Genomic DNA, 25,944 nt, shown 5'->3' with positions numbered 1-25,944 from the left:
TTCATTCACAATGACATCATGTGGGACATCATCAACTCTAACCATTCATTCACAGTGATATCATCTAGGATACCTTAATTCTAACCATCCATTCACAGTAACATCATGTAGGACATCATCAACTCTAACTATCCATTCACAGTGATATTACGCAGGATATTATTAACTCATGTGGCATCACTGTATAACTACTGCTTAAAATGTCATTGCCTTCTTTCATATTTCTATATTTTTATATATATATAAATGTAATACATACTCGAGTAGCGTTTATTTCAAGTTATTTTTGCCATTCTATCGATGGATAGTGATTTACTCTTCTATGATATAAAAAGAACATATACTGACCACTAGAATACGTAATATATGGGATGGATTCAAAAGGTTTGTTGACCTTTGTCCTGTACTCTTAATTACCTAACCTCGTCAGTTATTGCTAGCTTGAATCCCGATGTCCGTCTGTTCTTGAAGTTATGATACAGAAAACATCTTGTTTTTTTTTCCAAATTTTGTATTTTATTATTATTCTTTATTCATGGCCAAACTTAGGAATACAAAACTTTTACAAGATCATATCACAGCCATTTATAACACATTTTGACACACTGTACTAGAAGGGCAGAACTTTATTACACACACATATACACGTAATAATATTGACTATTCGACACGTATTTAAAGAACTTTGAATATGTACAAAATGTAAAAAGTATCAACTCTGTTCAAGGGAGGTTTTTTTAGACAACCTTTGTTTTTTTCAGACCTGTTCAGACGGGTAAAAACTGAACAGTTATACTCAGTCGCTTATGAGTAGTTTTGCTCAGGAGCTTGAAGTTTACCATACTCAGTGTGAAGTCCTTTGGTGGAAAATTATATACAACCCTGTATTGCTGCACAGTACCATCAAGTTGTACCTGTATAGTTTCAGACTATAATATACGTGCTTCGAGAATAATCAGCATAGTTTCTACAGTTTAAGTGGAGCCATCGTTAACTGGGTCTCTTAAGAGTTAAGTGTACGCCATCTCATCATTGTCAACAGAAATGTTTGGCATCCACTTTGCTCTTGTTGGCATCTGATATACACCATTAACAAACAGCAAACAACAACCTTGACCACTGCCTTCGAATTAACTAGAAATTAATAGGCAGTATACAAGAATAATCTTATGTTTGCGGACACGTTCAAGTTATGAAGTTGCACTAAATACTTTTATATTTCAAAGTTTGTTCTGTTCAGTAGTTATACATGCTTGGATAAGGTAAGGTAATTTCTTTCTTGAAAAGAAACCTCATTTTGACCCATACCGTCTTAAAAACACACACTTCTCTCTTCAAATGCCCCTGTTCTTGATATTTTTAAAAACAATATCTGAATATAATTTTCTCTTACGTGTTTAACATTCATTTTTTTTTAAATATGTTCTTTAATTTTCACCTTCTCTGTGGAAAGTATGAGAAAATTATATTTGCTTAAACCTCCTTGCAATTACAGTTACAGTAACAAATAAGAACAACTGGGCTAGCGAAACTTTATTTACTTCAGAGTTATCACACCAAATGGACGAAAGTTATTGTTGTTGTTTTAGCACAAATCTTCACAGTGGACTATCCTTGTTCTGTCCACCGTGATGTTCTAAGTCCGTAAACATACTACTGACTCACCGGGGGGGAGGAACCATGGACAAAATATGGAAGCAGATCTTCAAATCTGTTGTGTTGAATTCTATGTACATGTTATAGGGGTGACACATGTCAAGCATTCTCTTTGATTAATAAGCTAGACGAAGTTGGTGACACATGTCAAGCAGCCTCTTTGATTAATAAGCTAGACGAAGTTGGTGACACATGTCAAGCAGCCTCTTTGATTAATAAGCTAGACGAAGTTGGTGACACATGTCAAGCATTCTCTTCGATTAATAGGTTAGACGAAGTTGGTGACACATGTCAAGCATTCTCTTTGATTAATAAGCTAGACGAAGTTGGTGACACATGTCAAGCATTCTCTTCGATTAATAGGTTAGACGAAGTTGGTGACACATGTCAAGCATTCTCTTCGATTAATAAGCTAGACGAAGTTGGTGACACATGTCAAGCATTCTCTTCGATTAATAGGTTAGACGAAGTTGGTGACACATGTCAAGCATTCTCTTCGATTAATAGGTTAGACGAAGTTGGTGACACATGTCAAGCATCCTCTTCGATTAATAAGCTAGACGAAGTTGGTGACACATTTCAAGCATTCTCTTCGATTAATAGGTTAGACGAAGTTGGTGACACATGTCAAGCATCCTCTTCGATTAATAAGCTAGACGAAGTTGGTGACACATGTCAACCATCCCCTTCGATTAATAAGCTAGATGAAGTTGGTGAGTGTAAGGCATCAGGACACAAGTCTGAAACGTTGGGTGTATCAAAATTAAGAAATGTGCCTTACAGCGTTCTCCGTTTGTTGAGGAGCTACCTTGTTAAATACGAAAGCATCTCGAACTTTCACTGGTTTCCATTTGAAGTTTATTAGCTTCCTATTCCTACAAATTTAATGAAACTAGTTAACTTCTTGAAATGTAGCTTGTTATTAGTTGATTATGCATTTACATATAAATTCATTTCGTTAAACGGTGTTTTTCAGATTTACAGAAAAGGGTTAAGTTGATTCAAAACAACGAAATTTCTATATCCAATGCCCGTGTAAAGGACAATGAACGTTTGTCTTGAACAGAATTACCAAATCATATTACTAATTCTTTAACAGTTAGATGTACATTAACGCACGTGGCTAGACTGTGTCGTATTTAGTAGCTGATTCTTAGCTGTATCTAAGGTTGTCTCCTACATTATTTTCAGCTGTATCAAAACTGTATCATACACAGTAGCTGATTCGTTCTTGGAAAAGATTATGTCACAAAAATATTCTAATGACAGCTACAAAAACTGTATCATATCCAGCAATTAGGTCATAGCTATCACAAAATTTGTCTGACATAACCACGACTAAGTCACGTGGTAAACAATGCAACATCTAGCATCCTATTCAAGGATATAAGAACTTGTCACATAAAAGTGAACTACAACCTTAAAAGAAAACTGTGTCACAACAAACAAGACACAAAAATTAACTGAGTGATGGCTGTAATTATGTCGCATCAGATTCCAAGACCCGACTGCAATAAAATGATTCACACACCTAAGGAGTTGTGTAACGTAAACCATTTAAGCCGCTAAGTAGCTGTCGAGATCAACGACCGGGAGATAGCTGTTAGAGATTGTATCACGTTGATTAATGGTTACCAGAAACAACGTCGTAGCTATAGTAACCAACACTTAGCAGCAACTCGCAGGACGATCGCTACATGGAATGTTGGTTTCAGGATGGCAGAAACGGTAGTAGAGCTGCATGAAAATGATACCCAGTGCAAAACTGCCGAAGACACCGATTAGGGCAGGCAAGTGGTACCACACACTTGGGTCAGTTCGAACGTACCATAAGACAATCATCGACAAGTTCTCTATGAATACAATGATGTAATAGGCCAGGTACTTGACGCGAGTGGGTTCGTCTTTCACGTTCAAGAAACAAAACAGGTAGACCGCTCCAATCACCATATTAAACAGGTATTCTTCACACTGGCGTTTCTCACCAGTCTCCGAATCACAGAAGCTGGTTTGTTGGTGCATCACCCACACCGTCATGATGCCCCAGTGCCCGATGCACACTGGGAACATCCAGTACCCGTATTCGGAAGCAAATAGTGCCAAAGATAGGACCCTGGCTGCTGTGGTACAGTAACGCCACAGAAATTGAATACTCGTACCGACCCAGGTCATGTTCCGCTTGTCCTCCACCGATCGTCGTAAGGCCCTATGATACGATGCTAATGACCACGACAACTCAAATAAAGACGATGCTACAGATGCCAACTGGATGCCAACTGTAAAGCGAAACAATAAGAGATTTAGATTATTCCTTGATATATGTTATTCATAAGTAAAAGAATATATCTAGCGATATTTTTTTTAAACTAGAAACTTTTTCGTAAGCAAGAAATGAGCTAAACAGTACTGTTTTTAACCAAATAAAAATAATATTTATAAGAAAACAACACTTAGACTTTAGATATTTTTTCCATATTCCTTTTAAATTGTCGAATCACAAGTCGTTGCCAATGGGGTCTTTCAATCAATACCAAAACTGTTTAGTTGATAGATTATAATTTTTTGTTTTATATATTGTTGATAGACAATAAGTTTTTGTTTTATATATTGTTGATAGACAATAAGTTTTTGTTTTATCTATTGTTGATAGACAATAAGTTTTGTTTTATCTATTGTTGATAGACAATAAGTTTTTGTTTTATCTATTGTTGATAGACAATAAGTTTTTGTTTTATCTATTGTTGATAGACAATAAGTTTTGTTTTATTTATTGTTGATAGACAATAAGTTTTTGTTTTATCTATTGTTGATAGACAATAAGTTTTGGTTTTATCTATTGTTAGTAGGCAATAAGTTTTGTTTTATCTATTGCTGATTGTCAAATGTTATCTAAAAATCCTCCAATTCATCTCTTTGTGGCTGACATTCATAAATAAAGATATAAGTTAAACACTATGTTTTTACGTTGCCTGTTTTACCTGTTATATGTAGGTAAAGGCTTATAGCATCTAACAATTTAATCTCCTGGTACATATAAAGCTCAGATATATATATTTAACATGCTGAAGTTATACAGTTCTTTCATATTTATTTACTTTTATTTCTGTGAAAAACGTAAGAGATGTACTTATGGTCTCAGGAGCGACCAACACCTTGGAGTTACAAGATCGTTTTATTACCATATTTAGTAATGACCATACATTACCTGTCCAATGGTCGTTAGGAACAACCCCTCTTTCAGCTAGAATGTAGATTTGCAGAACTAACTGAGGTGCAGACTCCATAAAGCTTTCAAACAGAGACAGGAGAGAAGTATCTCTATCTTCCTGAATCGTCAGTTGGTAGTAGTCGACGTTGTCGTCCATTGTTGCTTCTGGTGTTCTTCGAAACGTCAGATTCCACTCTCTCGCTCTTCGCTGCTTTTGTCGACGCTCTCTTCTGCTTCGAAGTCCGAAGATTATAAGGTCGATATATCTAGAAAACATCACGAAATCACAAAAAAAGTAATTTTTAATAACATTGCGGTTTTTGAACTGACTAGAAATGCTAACATGAAATAATTTAATATTTTACTGTGCGCTAATAATCCAGAACTCTTATATACAGGAGTGATTTTTAATTAACCCAGAACCTCAAAATAGAATCTTTATGTATGTGTTTGCTAATAAAGGTTGAATTTCCACTAGAGTTTAGGTATAAATGTGGCCCAGAACGAATTATCATTTGAGGCTTTCATCTTTCGAACGTAGAAAGCGTTTTATTTTAGGAAAAATCAAAAAGAGACAAGTCATGCGTCAACACAAAGCATTTTACTGCTAGAAAATATCAATGATAAGTCATTCGTCAAAATAAGGCACCTTATTATTAAATAAAAGAAAATGTTATGTACCAACAGATGATATGTTATTACTTAAAAATAATACAGGAAAGTTATGTGTCAAAATAAGGCACCTGTTTGTAAGGAGATATATAAAAGTCACTCAACAACAGAAAGTATACCATTGTTGTGGAATATAAAAAAGTCATGCAAAAACAGGAAGAATACCATTGCTGTGAAATATAAAAAAAGTAATGCAACAACAGAAATTAAACCAATACTGTGGAATATAAAAAAAATCATTCAACAACGGAAAGTATACTATTTTTATGGAATATAGAAAAGTCATGCAACAACAAAAACATATCATTGCTATGGAATATTAAAGAATAGTTACGTTGCAACAGAAAGTATCTCATTACCATAAAATACCAAAGAAAAGTAATGTGTAAGACGAAAGAATATTATCAAGAAATGTTAAAGAAAATGTATGCCCCAACAGAAAGCAAGTTATTTGTTTGTAGGTTATAGAGTTATGTTTATAAGGCTTCGTCTGGTTCGTTTCCTAGTTATCTAGTGGAGTTGGCTGTGTGGTAGAATTCTGGTTTCAGAGCTGGCTATCCAGGTTCGAATCCATGCGACAATACTAAATACTCCTCGTATATTCCGCTGTGGGTGTGTTATAAGAGTAAAACCAATCGTTTAACGTGGGCTGTAGTGTGTCTGCCTACCTCTGGTCAGTAGATCAAAATTAAGGACGGCGGCATCTAGCCTTAGTAGTTTTGCCGTAAAATACAAATCTACTGGAGAAAGAAACAAAACTTAATGTTCTACCCACAATTCCATTAACTTTTGCTAGTGTGGACTTGACCATTTGTCTTATAAAAGATTAAGAGTTAATTTTAGGTTTTGTGAACTATTCTAAACCATACTACCTTTCCAAATAAGTCAGTTATTTTAGTGGAAAAAAAGAAGGAAACGTGGAATTACAAAGTAATTAATTTGATGACTTCAGACAAGAAAATGGGCTTGATGGCTATATAACTTTTACTTAGACTTGTCATGATTCATCGTTTCGCGTGAGTCATTTTAACAAAGACTTTTGAAATTACAGTGTAAGTGCCATTATCCTACATTCAAGCAATCTGCCATGTTGCATGAAAATAGTCATTGTACTTTAATGTAATTGAATGACAGCCATCTCAGAGGATATTACATTGAAGTACTTTACATTAGAGATTGCGCTTTTCAGCATCATCCAGAATCATGCGCGTCTATTATCTATAAGATATAACAATGTGATGAATTAGGAGTGACTTCTAATGAAATTGTTATTTAAACATTAACGTTACGTAGGCCGAGATCAGACGTCTACCAGTACTTAACTGTCTCGGTTTTGGCGCGAAATGTCATTATCTCTTCTCATTTGCAAGGCAAACTCTGGGTTAGTTGTGTATAAAAGTAGGGGATTCACATATAATGAGACTTTGATGATCGAGCGTTGGAGACTTCTTCCTGGTATTACGTTAGCAAATGGGAGTATCGATCAGTAGAAAGCTATTTACAATACGAGGCAGTGTGTATCCAATATAAACATATCGCGCGACTAAATACACATATGCTTCGGTGGCTTATGACAGATTTAAAACAATAAAAACTTTTAAACGATAAATATTCTGAATAAGTGATGTTTTACAAAATGTGCATCTTATCTGATGCCAGAAAAATGAGCCAAAATACTTTATTACATGGAGATTTGTGTAAAATGGTGTCTCATCGCTGTGAAGTAATGAAGAAGTGAAATTGTTGTGCACTAGACATGGCATATGAATATTTGTTGACTATTCTTTATAAGTATGTATTGCAACTTTGTCCAATAGATGTTATTTTATTGTTCGATATAATTGTTAAGTTTTTAGGGAGGTAATAAAAAGCTCTATTGGGTTATATTTTGTTAAATTTTACCAAAAGAAAAGAACCCACTGAAAATAGAATAGTTGGTGCAAATTCAAAAGTAAATTCTTAAAGTATACCTCAAATTAATTGCTGTTGATGGCCTAAATCCCCAACATAGCTAAATGATGGGACCGAGAACGTCGTTGTGATGGTAGAATCTTTTTGAAATTAGTCAGAGGCTTTTGCTATACGACAAAAACTTATCAGTTGGTTTAAAAGGTGATTAATGATTTTTTTTTTCAAGATGTGGAGAATCCCTTAGGGGACTTTATAATTAAATAGGACTAAAATTTGAGGCTGTGATGTTATACGGAATGTGTAAGAAATTTCCATAATTTTTTAGATGGATGTCAAAATAATACAACTGCATTAAACCAGTCAATAATGTCTGTGGACAAGAAACAAAAAGGGTAGGAAAAAAACCCTGCTCTATAATTAATAAACTATGAAACCTCGAGATATGAAGAAGCGGATTACATTACAGCCTCTTTCATGATTGGTGGGACTACGAAGATACCTTTGAATTTCCTCTGTAATTATCCTGAGAAAGATATGTCTGAGCAACTCTACACTATTCATTCGATAGATATCTCTAAGAGTATCTCTGACATTGGGTGTGGGAAATTTTGAAGCCAGCTCGTGTCAACTTTAAAAAGTATTATGATTTCACTGTGCTGACAGGTTTGCGTTCCGCCGTGTGACTTGATAACTCCAAAGGAAAGGAAAACATCTTCAAAGTTTAGTTGAAGTTAACAAAGGCTTAGATGCAGTGGTAATGCATTTAAGCAATAAAACGTTCCAAACCGGATATTGTTCATATTGAATAGCTGTGCTAAATAGATAGGGATTCCTCTTTGAGTATTTTACAAGTTGAAAATAAGTCGGAAGTTAGTGTGACTGGTGATGTTGAGTCTGAGATATATTAGTCAAGAATTCAGTTTAGGAAGAAGAAGCACTCCATTTCTTGGAGTGTAAACCAAAGATCAAGGTATGGAAGATAAACTGACCAGATCAACTGTAAAAAGGGTTTAATATATTGAAGATAAAATAGCCAAAGCAGTTTACCAGATCAATGTAACAAAATATCAATTTACTGAAGATAAAGTACCCAAAGTAGTTTAGGGAGAAGAATAACTTCATTGCTTCGGATGTAAACCAGAGATCAAGGTACTGAAGAAAAAGTGACCAGAAATGATTGAAAGATTTGAATTCTGGACAGCTTAAGAGATGTTAAATGAAATACTCGTGGAAATTGTTCACTGTTTAGGATGTGGCAGAAAAAAATCAATAGGATAAATGTAAGATTACAAGTCTCCGCCGTTTGATGAGCTATCTGAATGATATAAACGTTAGTTTAAGTAAATAATATTTTTTGTAGGGAATGTTACAAAACTCTTCAACAATATGAATGGATAATTACTTTAAATGCAAAGAGAGTCAGCCCTCCATAAAAAATAAATGATGTGAAATACTGAGACCCGGAGAGATTGCAATTTGTAATGTACCAGATAGATGATCTAACCATCTAAATACATGGTTTGAAATATTGTAAGGTTGTGTTTTAACTTCACTGGTTATTGATTAGCTTCCTGATGGTTCAGCGGTAAGCTTGAGGGCTTATAATGCTAAAGTTCGGAGTTCGTTCGACCTTTGTATACAGTAGATACAGCACAGATTGCCCATTGTATAGCTTTGCGTTTAATAATAAAACAAACAATCATTGGTTATTAAGGACTGAATTTGGCAGGACTTTTGAACTATATCAATCAGCTTGTAAAGCTCAAAATAGTTTATTACTATTTATTTTGTTGATAGTGACATTTTAAGTATGGAACTTCGTCATATAATGTTAAAAATTGTTTAGACTGGGCAAGCTTCGAACCCGTGAATCTGTTTATTGGGTAGATATAGATATTTTATTCAACTATTCTGATACGTCTGGAATATTACAAACTTTTGTATTCACTTTATTGTTTGTACGGACAGAATCTGGCAGAACCTTTAACCTACAGTAATTACCTATTTATTGTTAAATAGAAGCCAAAAGTTGTCTACCTTCTAAAGTAAGGGCGGCTAGCTCAGATAGTCCCCGAGTAGCTTTGCGCGAAATTCAACAAACAAATCGTATTCTAAAGCTGAGGATCGTTTTATTGTCGTTTTCTAACCGAATTAAGTTTCGAATTATACTTGTTTATAGCATTCCCCAAATAAGCAAGTACGAACTCCATTCAATTTGACTTTTTCATTTCTTTAGATTAATTCATAAGATATAAGAATGGAATGCTACAGACTGAAAGTACGTCTACTTGGAGCCGTGTTCACATGGATTACCTTTGTTGCTATGGCTTAGCCCGGTGATCCAATTATATGACATTACACTTGTTATGATATATTTAGCATGGTGACTCAGTCATATGACGTAAAATTTGTCGAGTTTTTAACTAAGCTGACTTCATTTAGCATTGCAGCTAGTTGGTGTTTTGACCCTGGTGATTCAATTATTGCAGTTGGTGTGGTGTTTAGACCCTGGTGATTCAATTATTGCAGTTGGTGTGGTGTTTTGACCCTGGTGATTCAATTATTGCAGTTGGTGTGGTGTTTTGACCCTGGTGATTCAATTATTGCAGTTGGTGTGGTGTTTTGACCCTGGTGATTCAATTATTGCAGTTGGTGTGGTGTTTTGACCCTGGTGATTCAATTATATAATATAAGTTCTGGTTTGCTTGGCCTTGGAACTCAGTCGCATGGTTATTTATGTTATGGTGTCTTTAATCAGTGCTTCATTCTTATGATGTTTTTACCCTGCTTATTTATTGCTATGACATTATGATATTAATGATATGATATTAAAACTTTCTTTGGTTTAACCTGGTCACATAACATTATAAATTACATTTGTTTTGGTGTGTTTAGCCTGGCGATTCAACTATATAAAACTATATTTGGTGTGGTTTTTAACCTGTGGACTTAATTATATGATATCAAACTGGTCTTGAGCTTGATAACACAGTTATAAGATATAGGATTTTCCATATTGTTACGGTACAGAGTTTTCAGCACTGAAACTACTTGGTTTTACTACTTACAAGTTACTTCGTTCTAAACTGTTTGGTAAGTTCTGTCACGGGAAGAAGACGGATCCTTATTTTACCAGCGTCTCTCAAAATTGGTGTTTTTGAGTTAACATAAGTTAAGGTAATAAGGCTTTTAATAGAAATAAAAGAAGAAGAAAGAAGCCCTTGATGTTATTCACTAGCTTGAAGCTATTCAGTGGATCGATTAAAAAAATCAAGTTGTCTCTTCGTTTGTGACTTTTCTGATTTTTTCTTATTTTCTGGATATATATTCCATCACGGAATTTGGATTCTATTCTTTGTCGTTATGATACATGACGTGTCGAAAATTGAATATATTTGATAACGTATTATTATGGTTGATAACCGGACAATCTTTTGATGAAAAGCTACTCTTTATCCTCAAATAGTTGCGATTATAAGTAGAAATAATGTACAAAATATATTTTTAGTTGCAGCCATCTTTGTGATTTCAGATGTGTGCGGAATGGAATTCTTCTTCTGAGGAAGATTGTTGAAAAACCTGTTAAACCGTTCGTGAATGGTTACCAGAAATAATGAGTCTTCTTTAGACTAAAACTTTATCGTTGAATCAGTTTTGATCGAAAAAAATATGCAGTAAATAAATAAACAGAAGGTTTGTTTGTTTTAAATTTTGCGCAAAGCTACACGAGGGCTATCTGCACTAGCCGTCCCTAATTTAGCAGTGTAAGATTAGAAGGAAGGCAGCTAGTCAACACCACCCACCACCAACTCTTGGGCTCCTCTTTTACCAACGAATAGTGGGATTGACCGTCACATTATAACGCCCCCACGGCTGAAAGGGCGAGCATGTTTGGTGAGATGGGGATGCGAACCCGCGCCCCGCAGATTGCGAATCGAGCGTCCTAACCACCTGGCCATGTCGAGCCAAACTAAAGGAATGGAATAAATGATTACAACACTTGCGTGTCACTGCTATTGGATAAAGTTAACACTATCTTGATGAAAGCTTTTATTTTTTCTTGTAGGAATATTATTTATGTAACTGTGTAAAATCATAATAGTGTGTGATAAATTGTACAATGTAATATCATTAATATGTTGTTGTTTTTTTCAAAATATTTTCCCTTATTACCACACCAAAGCTTCTACAATGAACAATTGGTCTTGCTTGTAACAATAAAAGCAAAAATATATTCTAACAATAAACAACAAAAACTCATTCTGACAATAAACCACAAAAACACATTCTAGCAATAAACAACAAAAATACATTCTAACAATAAACAACAAAAATACATTCTAACAATAAAGAACAAAAATACATTCTAACAATAAACAAGAAAAATATATTCTAAAAATAAACAAGAAAAATACATTCTAACAATAAACAACAAAAATACATTCTAACAATAAAAAACAAAAATACATTCTAACAATAAAAAACAAAAATGCATTCTAACAATAAACAACAAAAACACATTCTAACAATAAACAACAAAAACGCATTCTAACAATAAACAACAAAAATACATTTTAACAATAAACAACAAAAACACATTCTAACAATAAACAACAAAAATACATTCTAACAATAAACAAGAAATACATTCTAACAATAAACAAGAAAAATACATTCTAACAATAAACAAGAAAAATACATTCTAACAATAAACAACAAAAATACATTCTAACAATAAAGAACAAAAATACATTCTAACAATAAACAACAAAAACACATTCTAACAATAAACAACAAAAATACATTCTAACAATAAACAACAAAAATACATTCTAACAATAAACAATGTAAAAATGTTGTAAGGGATGGAATCAGCTGGTACGCTTATAAGAAATTTACAAAATAGAAATTCGCAAACGAATAAAGAAGTTATTAGAATTTTTTGGCTAGTTTTATTAAAACTTAAACGTCTTTTTTTCACTTTAAATATTTATTCAAGGATTTGTAATCAAAGTGAATCAGACAGTGAAATAACTCATGCGACAAGCAGTATGTTGGGTGTATTCCTCCCCTCCCCCGATGATCCGTTTTTAACCCAAGACTCCGCAAGGAAATCAAGTTTCCCGCCGAGACTATATCACAATTGGCTACTTGTCTACAAGCTATAAAACTCCGTCTTATTCTGGCGCCAAAACTCTACGAATATCACGTTGTTCATAAAAAAGCAAATCAACGTTAGATGAACATGGAGCTACCAGGCGTTCAAGGTAGTAGGTGTTTTACGTAATAAACAGAACGGATACGGTCAATATTGTTTATAGCTAATCAGATAGATAGAAATATGATATATATTTATACATATATATAGAGAGAGAGAGAGACTAAAAAATCTTTATTTTTATCCCGATACATATTTATTGTAAAGAAGCAGAAATACGTTAGAATATCAATTGATATTTGATATGAGAAGATTTCTGGGATCAAACTTTAAAATATAATTTATTTTTTAACTTCTTTTTTAAATAACAAAGTTACGTTGAAGTTTTGATTCAGTTTTGATCCACAAAACATATTTGCTGTACTTCAGAATGCTTTACAAACGTTAAAACAAATGGCTTATTTAGACAACTTAGTTTTATAAATATTGTAATTCTGAACCTGCAACAAGTATTTTGGAACACTGGCATCTCATGCAAACGTCAAGCATCACCTGAGCAACTAACATAATAACAATGTTTCCAGTACTACAGAAAATATCGTCACAGAAAATACCGTCTTATAGAAAATATCGACCATTACCTAGTGCTAACTGGAACTCCAAAAATTTATTATTATATTCGACAAAATGCTTTTATCAACTCGAGTGTGTGAGATTAGCAGCTCGTACACACACGGCGAAGGTAATTTTGGGTATTTATGGATAACTCGCAGATACAGCGATAAAGAATCTAAGTGATGTACAATCTATGTAAGGCAATAGGAGGGGCAGGAAGTAACTATTACCTTACTCTTATATGTAGTCCTAATATGTACTTATAAAAGAAAAGTTTTTGAAAGCTGTATAGACTAACTCGTTATAACTCCCAATGGATTCTATACGATTTGTAAACTACACAAAATTATTATAACTCCTATGTATTTATATTCGATTTGAAAACTAAACAAACCTACTATCTTTCCTAATATATGTCTACAAGAACAAAAAAGACCTACTATAGCTCCTGATGTATGTCTAAACGAAACGACTTGGAAGCTAAACAAACCTACAATAGCTCTTAATGTATGTCTATATAATTTGAAAGCTACAACAGCTCCTAATGTACGTCTAGATAATCTGAAAGCTAAATATACCTACAACAGCTCCTTTATAGACTTACATTAGGAGCTGTTGTAGGTTTATTTAGCTTTCAGGTTATATAGACTTACATTTCCTTTCAGACAAATTACGAATAAGACTTCATTAAACAAACGTGCAAAATATCTACAAATCACATATTTTAGTAATATAAGTATTATACTGTATTGTTACGCGTAGTTAACTTGTATACACGTGTAACAAAGAATATCACTTTATTCTGATTCATGAAAATGTTAGCCTCTGTAGGCATTCGTTAACAGCCATAACTGTTGGTCTATGTACTTTTCAAGTCGTATAGACTTACATTATGAGCTAATGTAAGTTTATTTAGCTTTCAGTTTATATAGACTTACATAAGGAGCTACTGTGGGTTTATTTAGCTTTCAGGTTCTTCCATAATCCTCAACATAGTGGTCACCGAACGTCAGCCGAAGCTGGTACGTAGAAGAAATAAATTGGCTTGTCCTCAAATAACTTCTTTAAAAATAGTGAGAGAAAACTTTAGAATAGTAACTGACCGCTAGAGCAGAGTCTTGTTTCTAACTGAATAACAGGTTCAAGTTTTCGATAAACATCTGTATTACCGTCTTGACTAAACTTTGTAAGATTAATGCATATTTTAGAATGTTTAGATAATTTTGATAGTGTTTAAGGACTTTTCTTGGAATAAAGGTGTTTATTAATGACTATACAGGACCTACATGTGTAGATAGCAATAAATCAATATATTTCGAGACTGCAGTGCCGAAGCTAAATAAGATTTTATATTTGCAAACTGTTAAAAAGGAAAAGAGGGAATAATCAATAGCCATGGCACTTGAAATACTTTTAGGCAGGATTGGAGTACATTAATCTATAAGACTTTTCCCCCTTTTTTATTAACTATATTTTTGTGCGCCTGTAATACTAAGCATGGGGCGCGCGTATACCCGATTCAATTTTATTACTCACCAGGATCTCTATCAGCTTACCTTCAAACTGAAATTCCTTTAGGCAGGATTAGAGTAAATGAATCTCGGAATCCTTGGGTATGGTTAAATACATCAATCGAGAGGGTTTGACTTCCTGAGTCTAAAACTGTAATTAGATCTCAACTCGGTCAAGAAATGACGAAGCTATGAGATAAACGTTTGTACTTATAAAAACAACAACAAATTCACAGCCGTTCTATAAGCCGTTATGCCGCGGCTAAAAAAAAAGAGAGAGTGTGTAGTAGCAATCATTTAAAATCTTACAGTTTTGGGACTTCAAAGTAATAAAATAACAACGTAGGCTCTAAAAATCAACTAAGTAGTTATTGTTACTATTGCACATGCGTATCAGCACATTCTATGTCTATTATTTTTGCACTACAACCTTGGTCATGTAATACCTATTGTATTCACCGTTTAGGGGAAAGTTAAAGAGACATAAGTTTATAAGTTAAACTACAAAAACACTAGTGTAGCTGGTGAACCCGCTTAGAAGATCTTATGCGACAATAATGAGCTCATTTACGCTATCCCACAACGCAGGAATCAAAACCTGAGTTTTTGTCATAAATCTTCAAACTTACTGTTAAGCCACTGGGCGCGAACTCTGTGATTGTTCGTCAGGTAAATTTCTTGTTATTCCTTGTATAAGCTACAACGTTTTATGATTTAACTGGAGCTTCAAAGTAAGTATTGAATAACCCACTGCAAATTCTAGTATGAAGTTTTAACATCGTTCACTTAAAATTATGTGGCGGGTAAGACTTAATAATTTATTTTAAGATTATGTTATATTTCCCCAATAAATCATAATAATCGCTTGACACTAAAGTGTATTTGATTGACTAAATTTAAGCCATGACGCAACAAATGTAATATAATATCTAAAGATGCAACGTACTGCACAATATTCAGTCGAAAAACGCGTTATTAAAACCAGAAGAACTGTTTAGGTAAAATGCTATTAAAGTCAATAGAATTGTTTATGTTTAAGGTGACGTATCACATTAAGATATAATGTGTGAAGTTATTATAAAGCAAAGATAACACATTTTGCTCCTTGCAAGATGAATCCTTGGAAGTGTGGTATTATTTTATTGCTACTATCAAAGGGTCTCTGATACTTGAGTGAGAGGTGATCCTCAAGTATACTCTTATAATTGGATAGAATTTCATAACTGTGATCAATTAATTCCTTAATCTAGCTGTTGGTTCAAACATGATTTGGTTAATATTTTTTTTATTTTTCAATATATTGTTCCCCGGTGGGACATCTGCAAGTCTACAGACTTACAATGCTAAAATCCGGTGTTCGAATCCCGGGGTATATACGACAGGTAACCTAAAACAAACAAGCAATTCGACATAGTGTAGCAGTTTTGCCAATAAGAAATTGCACTCTTAGAACTTGGTGACCACTTAATAATTTCTATTTTGATCAAAAGACAATTTCGGATTCAATACATTACCGCAAAAAACCCTTAACAAATAGGAAAAATTAATTAATTTTGTGCTCCGTTTCAAATTAAATATTGAAGTTTTGGATAAGAAATGTTAGAACAAACGAGAAGGATGTTCATCTTGGACATATTTACGATAGTTAAGCGTAACTTTAATTATGATTTATCAACTTTGTAAAATATTAAATCACAAACCTGATGACAGGACCTAATAGAAGCACGTGAAAAAAGACACGTACTGTCCAGTCTAGTTTGGACATTTTTGGCCTTTGGACATTTGATGAATGGGTCTTACGCTCCTCTTGGTCATGCATGTACCAACGGAGACTGAAGGCATTGACCGTGAGAGCTGGAATGACGGTGACTGCTAAAGTCAGTCCAAACCACCACGAGTTACCCTCCAGATGTAAGAAATAACACACTGCAATGTCCGTGCCGATGTCAATGGTGTATGAGAAAATACACACAAGAGTGAAGAAAGCGCTGAGTAGAGAAAAGTCTCCCGTGTGGTCCACTTGTCTGCTGAAGACAAATTCCGTTTGATGTAGTGGAAAACCATGGCAAGGATAATGGTGGTCCTGTAAGATGGTCTCAATATGAGCTCCCTCGGAAATGTGGGACGAAGGTCGTCTTTCTTCTTGTGGTCTCCCTGCCTGATACCCCTGACTACGCTGGTAATGGAGTTTCCTATTATAGCGTATATCATCCCAATAGGTGGGATCCTGCATCTCCAACTCATTCACTGCTACCATAGGATGTCTGTCCACTAAAAAAAAAAAGAAAGAAAAAGAAAATATGTAATAACAGTGATCTGGCTTCATGTCGTCAAAAATTGAACTAGTATAATCGAAAATACCGTTTGACATTTTTCGTTTATCATTACCATCACTTAATACTGAATTGGACGTCCTGAATTTAGTATGGTGAAAACCCTTCACGATACAGGAAAGTATCTTTTTCGATTGTTGTCAGGTTTATCACAGGTGCAGACAGAGAATTACGCAAAGGCATCCAAGTGAATTAATATTTTGTGTTTGTACACAATTCCAGACAATACGAACACAGTCAACTGCTGTATTATCGTAGTAGTGGGAAAGGCCTTATTCATCAGACTAAAAATGACGTATTATCGGGTGGACATAATTAGCAACAACGTTGAGATGCTATTTACCTGGTAAGGACACAAATCTAGAACGTTACCCACACAATTACTCCACTTCTAGAAACTTGCAATGTTTGAACAGCTTGTCTTAATAATAACATACCCTAATTTTGGGGATTCGGAGTGATTCCCATTCTCTCCTATTATTTTGTACACCAATATATTAAAGAGTCTTTAAAATATATATGATAATTTTGTATTGAATTAAAGACGTGTATTCGTCATCACAGAATGAGTTAATGTATACTTCAATCTCAAGACAACTAGACGACACAAAATGAACTTATGGCGACCTTTGAGTATTAATAAGTATGTATATTTTTCCGTCTAATTTCTTTGACACTCAAGATTAAGTGTTAGCTTGTGATATACGTATGCTCACGTTTTTATGTTTTTGTTCCCATATATGACTGGACAAAACACCGAGGAGAAACAGGCTACACTCTTAAGTTCTCCCTTCTCAAATATATATTGCATGTTGTATTTTCTGTAGTGCAGACAACTTATGTAACGCTGTATAATATATATACTTTGGATGTTATTTAATCTTATAAATAAACTAAACGTATATAAACTTCACCCACACAATTACACCATCTTCAGCAGCTTTAACAACTGTAGTAGTACCAGGAAAATCACAAGGTCGTTGAGTTCTTCTTCAAAACCTCATTTTTTCCAATTGTTTGTTTGTTTGAAGTTAAGCACAAAACAACACAATGGGCTATCTGTGCTCTGCTCACCACGGGTATCGAAATCCGTATTCTAGCGTTGTAAGTCCGTAGACATACCCTGTGCCACTGGGGGCATTTTCTAATTATAAATAATTTTGTCAAATAATGATAATATGGCGCCACCTACTATTCTTTACGGATTTTGTGTACAAAAGCAAAGCTTGCTTACTGTAAAAAATCGTGCTTTATTTCCGCAGCAACTGTCAAACTTGAAATATTGACTGAAACTGTTTTCACGAAAAAACAAAATGGGCTGAGTCTCAGAGAGAAATGTAACTAGTTTAGGAACACATATTGGAATGCGCTTCGTTTATATTCTTACTCTTCGAATACAAAGTAGTGACGTAAAAATAATTATGTTTTCACCAAAGCTAATTTTTTTTTGGTACACAAAAACGCAAACTCGTAAAGCATATTGCATTTTTAATCATGCTAAGACGCGAATATTCCGAAAGTAATATTAAAACTCTCTCAAGCAAGCCACTTAAGCGTTGAGAGGTGGCGACGGAAAATGTAGAAAAAAAATTATTATCTAACCCCTAGAAGTAAGATGCAAATATTCAGAGCTAACCTTTTGTCGACAATAATATAAAATTATGATCCTTCAGAATTTACAGGTAGTTTCACTCATTTGTTTACACATTTTATACGTCAGTTAAAAGACATATAATCTTCTACAGCACCAGATGAAGCATCATTAAAAAAAGTAATATACCTGATAATAAGGTTATCACGATAAGTAATGTGCCATGGCTAGAAATGAAACTGCCAGCAGCAGCTGTGGTTAGGGTACAACTGTCTTGCAGCTTCGAGGATGATACACTTGTAATAGGTAAGTAACTGAAGTGAAAAATTGCAGTAAAACTTTACTCCTGCTATTAAGATGTAAATTCAACACTAGTTCGCAGGGGCGAGCACGATATATTTTGTATATTCTGATTGAAAGACTCTGCCGTGGAGAGTAACACCTTTTCTTTACTCTTGTTGTCATAACTACAAACGTATATTTTAATACCTTGTTTTTATAGCTATATTCACAAGAAATTATATTAAGACGGCCACACTCAGTATAACTTAACCATTTTCTCTGGGAATTATTTATATATTTCGTTTTATTAAAGTCCCCATACTTACTATATATTATTACATGTGGTAAAGGAGCCACTAGAAAAGTTACTTACATAAGTACCTCATGCTCTTAGACTCTCAGCTTCTCTTGAACTGTTGGAAACTTAAGTTTTTACAACATTAAACTGTTCTCATCACTATAAAACTGTAATAATTTCGCAGCTATAAAACAGAAGCTACTTGAAAATGTTGGCAAGAAAACTGAAACATTACGCTGAGGGTCATATTTGCACTCTGATATGAGCAGATACAGGTATGCTTCGCTATTACTGATTACTTGGTGTTAACAACTGATGACGAAGCGATGATCTTAACATTTGATCACGTGGCGAAGTACGACTGTTTTTATTGCTATCTCTGACAAATGTTATTCTAATCAATAACTACAGATGAAAGATTATTATTTATTTCGTTTTAAATAACTCAAACAAGAAAAAGAGATGTTGATAAAAACACACACACACACACAAAACACGCACAGTAAAGGTCAAAAGGAGGCAAACAAAATACCAAGCAAAATATTTTTTTGTTTTGAATTGTTGTTAACATTGTTTATCAAATCAAACATTTTAAGATTTTCATGAGATTTTGCATAAATTACCCTGAATTATATTATGATTGTTGGATTAAAATTATATTTCATCAATTGCTAATTATAGTCATAAAGTTTAAGTTCGGATGGGAAATAGTGGTTATCGTGCTGCTTCAGTGTGAACCAGAGGGTCCTAATTTCGTGTCCCGTTATCGCAAAATTACACTTCTCACTCGGGGCCATGGGTGTATTACAAGAGTGACGGTCAAATCCCACTATTGGATTAGATTGTATTGAGTTGGCGGAGGGTGTTTGGATGCCGTTGACTAACTACTTTCATTCTAGTCTATCAGTTTAAAATTGAGACAAGTTGAAAAGATAACTCTCGAGTAGCTTTATGCGAAACTCAACAGCTCTTGTACAACTTTCCACGAATATCTGAAACAAACATAAATTTTGGCTTTTGAAAAGGTTTTTGTAAAAACACGGACTATCTAGTGACTCAAATGAACAAAAGTAGGTCATTAGCACGTGTATTATTAGAACACAATTATAGAAATGCCCATTTCTTAACATATTCTTAGTTTGCTTCTATAAATTTGTGATTCAACAGTAAAGAAAATCAACGTGATGCAACAATAAAGTCTCTCGTTTGGCGATTTTTTTCAGTCGCTAGGTAACTAATTTCGCCCCCGGAGGGGGAGGCGAGTCTAAATGAAATCGGGGCCATGCGTGTGTGTGTGTCTATCTGTCTGTATTTCCGCGCGCATTTCTCGCAAACTAATAGATCGATGTACACAAAACTTTTACACAAGATGGAAAGTCAGCATGGGACAGTTCTTCCAAATTTGGTTCGGATCATTTTGAAGCGTTTTTTATAATAGAGAGATAGGGCATTTTCGCGGTTTGGGGTTAAAAACTCTGTAAAGTGTGATAGGATTGGTACCAAATTTCATGAGCACATTAAAGTCGAGACTCCTTATCACACTACAAAAAAAAGATCGTTGATCATTCTAGATCTGAGAAAGATTTTCTGAGTTTTCGAAGGTAAAATTTGACGTTTTTCAATATAAAAGCATGCAATCTCGAAAATGAGAACCTCCCAGTGGCACAGCGATATGTCTGCAGACTTACAACGATAGAATCTGGGTTTCGATACCCTTGGTGGGCAGAGCACAGATAGACCTTTGTGTAGCTTTGTGTTTAACTACAAATAAATCGAAAATGAGTGGCAGGACGAGGGTATGTAATCTCTCATTGCGTAGAGAATAATTGTAGTAATTCAAAGATAGGACAATTAGTGAAAGAACACAGAACCAAGAACAAAAGGTGTGAATAAAAAGAAATCCAGGCTAGAGATAGAAAACCATTAGTAATAAGTTAAAAACTTAGAAACAATGATCGGTTTATGATAACGGAATGGAAAACAAACTAAATAAATGGTTAATAAATTTGGTTAAGTCACAGCAACAATAGATGGTCACAGGAGTGAACTGTTAGAGCGTGTGCCTAAAATATTGTCAGTTATTTCATGTGCCAATTTTTAAAAACATTTTGTGTTGCTTCTTATCGTGATATTTGCTGGCTACACATTTGAAGTACTGTATAAATGATGTACGGATTAAAAACTCTAACATAAGCGAGAGAGTTTGTTTGTTTGTAGTTAAGCACAAATTTACACAATGGGCTATCTGTGCTATCTAGCATTATACAGGCGAGAGACATAAATACAGGTCGAGAACGAATGGTTTTAAATAGTGTAACGGTATGTATAAATTTGAGGAGAGTTATAATAATAAGAATTCCAGAAATATATTTACCCAGAATTCCATAAGAATCAACCTAAATAGAAACTAATCACTGGTGAGTTAATGTGTTAGTGTTCAAGTCAATGTAAACTCTGGGGGATCGTCTTATACACCTTGTACGTTTTAAAGTAAAGTAGGTCTGTTGGGTCATGATTTTATTTTGAGATAAGTAACATACTTTAATATCTGAAAAAGTTGTTCTGATGAATAGTGGATATTTCAAGTATCCTGCTTTGACTCATCAGTTTGTGGGCCATCTGTATATGTGATTCCATTAAGAATGTCATTGATAGTAAAGTGCAAAATAGTACTTGTATGAATAATATAATTTTTAAACATAATACACACACATAGTAATAGAAATGTGGATATTCATACAAATGGAAAAGAACAAAACAAACTGAACCTTGACATAATCATGTTTATTTTGGGTATCAATCATCCAATAAAAGTAAGAGATAATATTATATCGACAGTACTTTATCCCGAGCAAAGGTCTGCGTGATTATTTTTTTAGTCGCAAGCAATATAAAATTACTCCGCTAAATTGTTCTAATTTCCTATAACGTAATATGAACAGGGTTTAATTACCTTATCTGGTATGTATTGATTTTCATGTTGTAAGACAGGTATATACTAATTTACATGTTGTTAAGACTGGTATGTATTGGTTTCCATGTTGTTAAGTTTGGTATGTACTGATTTTCTTGTTCTTAGAACTGGAATGTACTGCTTTACAGATTCTTAAGTCTGGTATATACTGATTTTGATGTTATTAAGACTAGTATGTACTAATATTCGGGTTGTTAAGACTGGTATGTACATATTTTCATCTTGTTAACACTGGTATATACTGATATTCATGTTGTTAAGTCTGGTATATACTGATTTACATGTTGTTAAGTCTGGTATATACTGATTTTCATGTTGTTTAGTCTGATATATATTGGTTTTCAACGTTGTTAAGACTGGTATGTACTGATTTCCATATTGTTAAGACTAGTATATACTGATTTACATATTGTTAAGACTGGTGTATACTGATTTACATATTGTTCAGTCTAATATGTACTGGTTTTCCACGTTGTTAAGTCTGATATGTACTGGTTTTTCAAGATGTTAGGATCGTTAGGTACTGACTTTCATGTTGTTAAGACTGGTATATATATACACACACACACACCCAATAAAAGAATAGACCACTTCAAGCTTTTACTTGTTGTTAAACAAATGTTTAAACAACTCTATTTATTTAATTATGTACCAGCTGCCCAGTGTCGGCTAAAAATACGAAGAATTAAATTGTGGCGGAATGCTACAGGTTCTTCAAATATTTATAGAATGATAGGTTTCTTTTTTGTGAGTGTAAAACACTTAAATACACCAGTTCGAAAGTTTGTTTTTAACATACACAAATGTTTCGTTTGAAGCTTGAAATATTCACTTTTCAAGAAAACAACACATAAGTCATCACAAAATAAAACTCACCACTCAAGAGAGCTATTGATCAACCGCCCTCTGCTACGCCTTGGACTTACATTTACTTCCGCCTACTTGCCCCATCATCTTATATATATATACATATATATAATAATTTTTTTCGTTCCGTTATTTACTTATTATTATTAATTATTTATTTTTCTACTTTTTCGCCCATATGGCTCATTAAATTGCTGACTACTCATTGAACTTTAACCTCTTGCCTCGAGCAGGGTGAAGGAGGATTGCTAATCTTCGAGCACCCTTGATTATTAATTATTTCCCCTGAAATAATTAAGTTTAAATCAAAATAACTGCCAGAAATATGCGTGTGTGGATCTATTCTTCTTCAGAACTTGCAAGAAACATTAGAAAGTCTCCTAAGTGATCTCGTCTACTGCACTATTTGACAGTTACAAACCACACTGCTCTCTCTTCTGGTGGTTTAGCGGTAAGTCTGAGGGATTATTACGCTAATTATGTGGTTTTGATACCTGCTGTGATAGTCCATTGTGTAATTTTGCGCTTAACAACAAACAAACAGAACACGTTAACTCAGTTACTAATGCACAGGAATTACGTTCTACTTAAGCCAGATCTCTTTCGATTTAACATATTTAAATACACAGTTAAACGATCTGAATGTATTTTTCCTCGAATTTATATACAATAGCTAAAGCTTAAACCAGCGTTTTTTCATGCATACAGCACTCATACACTAATTCAAATACGACATCTACCGGCCAAACGTGTAGCGTATAATTACATCAGCATAAATATCTATACGGACAGAACAGCATAATGGCTTTTATGTTCGAACATACCATTGGTTTTCATAAATCTTTTGTTTCTAAAACTCTACTGTAACTCTTAGTTTCATCTCTATTAACACAACACTGATAATCTTATTATTTTACTGCGTTCTCTTTTGCAGCAACGCGATAAGAACCCTGGATCCACAATCCAGCACATAATTATCAATTAGGTCACGAATTTAAAGTAAATTATAACTGCTGTAAGTCTGAAAGCTTTAATGGACTGCAATTGCCCGTAGAAAGAAAATGAGACGACGTTTCGGCTTATACACTGAGGCTCTAGTATAGACAACGAAACATCCTTATCTTTTTTTCTTCTTTCAACAGGCAGTTGCAGTCCATTAAGGTTTTCAGATCTACTATGTCTGATCTGTGAAAAGTTCTATTAAAGCAACTGCTGTGAAATAACTGAAACGTTGATTCTAACGAGCATATTTATCGATAAGCTAACGAAGTTACTATAGGTCCAGGTTAGACCACTCAACTCGCACTATGCGGGTCGCGAGTTCGAATCCAATCACCGAATATGTTAACCCTCAGCGAAGGTGAAGTATAACGTGACGGTCAATCTCACTAGTCTCTGGTAAAGAGTAGTCCAAGAGTTGGCGGTGGATAGTGCTGACTAGCTGCTTTTCCTCTAGTCTATTCTTTTAAAACTAGGGACCGCTATGGCAGATAGCCCTCTAGAAGCTTTGCACGAAATTAAAAAAAACAACAACAAAGAAACTGGTGTGGGTTTTTGGTTTATGCCTGAGAGTTATAAATATTTCTTTTAAAATTGAAACCATTTTATTACTGACATTATCTTTATTGCCCATATTTCAAAATGATCATTTTTAGCAAACTTCTATAGTGTTAAAATAGGGCGTTAAAAGATTCGAGATAACTTCTTTATTTTTCTAGATGCGCTATTGGGTAATTTCCAGTGTAATTTTGAAATGTTGACATAAATGAATAACCGTGAAAAAATGATTAGATGTTTACTAAATGGCTTGCTCTTCTACGAAAAATGTTTTGGATCCACTGTTAGAGGGCAATTAACTTAAAAGAAAAAAAGAACATTTATAACGATGTGGAAATCATTTTATTTAGCTCGCAATGTTTTATTTCACTGTAATGTTCCAGTTGGATCTGAAAGCGTTAATGTCGCGAGGCTAGCCTTAAATAACATAACATTTTCTCGACAACTTGTATTAATTGCATTTTACTTGTTTACTTGTTCCGAATTTTATCGCAAGGACTAGTAGTCCCTAATTTTGAACTGATAGACTAGATGGAAAGCAGTTGGTCAATAGCAGCAAATAATAATTCTTTTAGTATTAAATAATATATCTTAAATTGTTTTATTTGTTTGTAATTAAGCACAAAGCTACACAATGGGCCATGTGTGCTCTGCCCACCACGGGTATCGAAACACGGATTCTAGCGTTGTAAGTCTGCAGACGTACCGCTGTGCCACTGGGGGCCCCACTGGAGGAGAGAAAAAGATCGAATCCCCCTTTTTTTTGCGGCATTAGCCCTCAAGCTTACCGCTAAGCCGCCTAGGGATGGGGGAGGGGTAACACAGACATACCGCTGTTCCACTGGGGGGGGGGGAGATCTTAAGTATCATTATTATAACACACCACGCCCCAGAAAGCGGAGCATGTTTGTTTTTTGACATCAGCTTGTGAGCCATAAATACTCGAATCCAAAGTCAGGGCTCGCTAACTACTAGACGACAGCCGGTCCTAAACATGTGCCAACCGTGTTAAAGATTTTGTAATACTCTGGTTTACTCGCAAGTGCAATAGTAGCTCCTATAATAAATATCATTGTTATTGAACAAACAGTAGTGTTAAACAGAAATCAATAAAAGAGCATTTCCTGCTCACACACATTTAATTGGAAGAAAATAGCAAAACTGGAACACTCATGGTTTATTTATCTTTTAGATTTATTCTTCTTGAAGTAGAACATCATTATACAGCAGGCCATTCTGTCAACATCAAAAGCTAAAAAAAGGGTCGCGATATTTCATGAAATCTTTTTTTCTCCAGACAGGAAGTCGTCC

The 25,944-nt window shown here is 34.2% G+C and overlaps 1 protein-coding gene across 1 annotated transcript in view; it reads right to left on the bottom strand.

Moving 5' to 3' along the window:
* Positions 1–548: 548 nt before the first annotated feature.
* The window catches only part of LOC106461125 (XK-related protein 4-like), a 97,328-nt gene continuing 71,932 nt past the window's right edge, over positions 549–25,944 (bottom strand). The window contains exons 2-4 of the mRNA XM_022388002.1: positions 16,432–17,002; positions 4,862–5,130; positions 549–3,932 (exon numbers count right to left, since the gene is read on the bottom strand). Coding sequence (XP_022243710.1) covers positions 3,325–3,932; positions 4,862–5,130; positions 16,432–17,002 — 1,448 coding nt within the window. The 3' untranslated portion in view covers positions 549–3,324. The remainder of the gene's footprint in view (positions 3,933–4,861; positions 5,131–16,431; positions 17,003–25,944) is intronic.

Source organism: Limulus polyphemus, unplaced genomic scaffold, assembly GCF_000517525.1.
Source record: "Limulus polyphemus unplaced genomic scaffold, Limulus_polyphemus-2.1.2 Scaffold901, whole genome shotgun sequence".
Taxonomy (NCBI): domain Eukaryota; kingdom Metazoa; phylum Arthropoda; class Merostomata; order Xiphosura; family Limulidae; genus Limulus; species Limulus polyphemus.
Note: the sequence above shows the minus strand (reverse complement) of the source record. Positions and strands in the feature narration are given on the sequence as shown.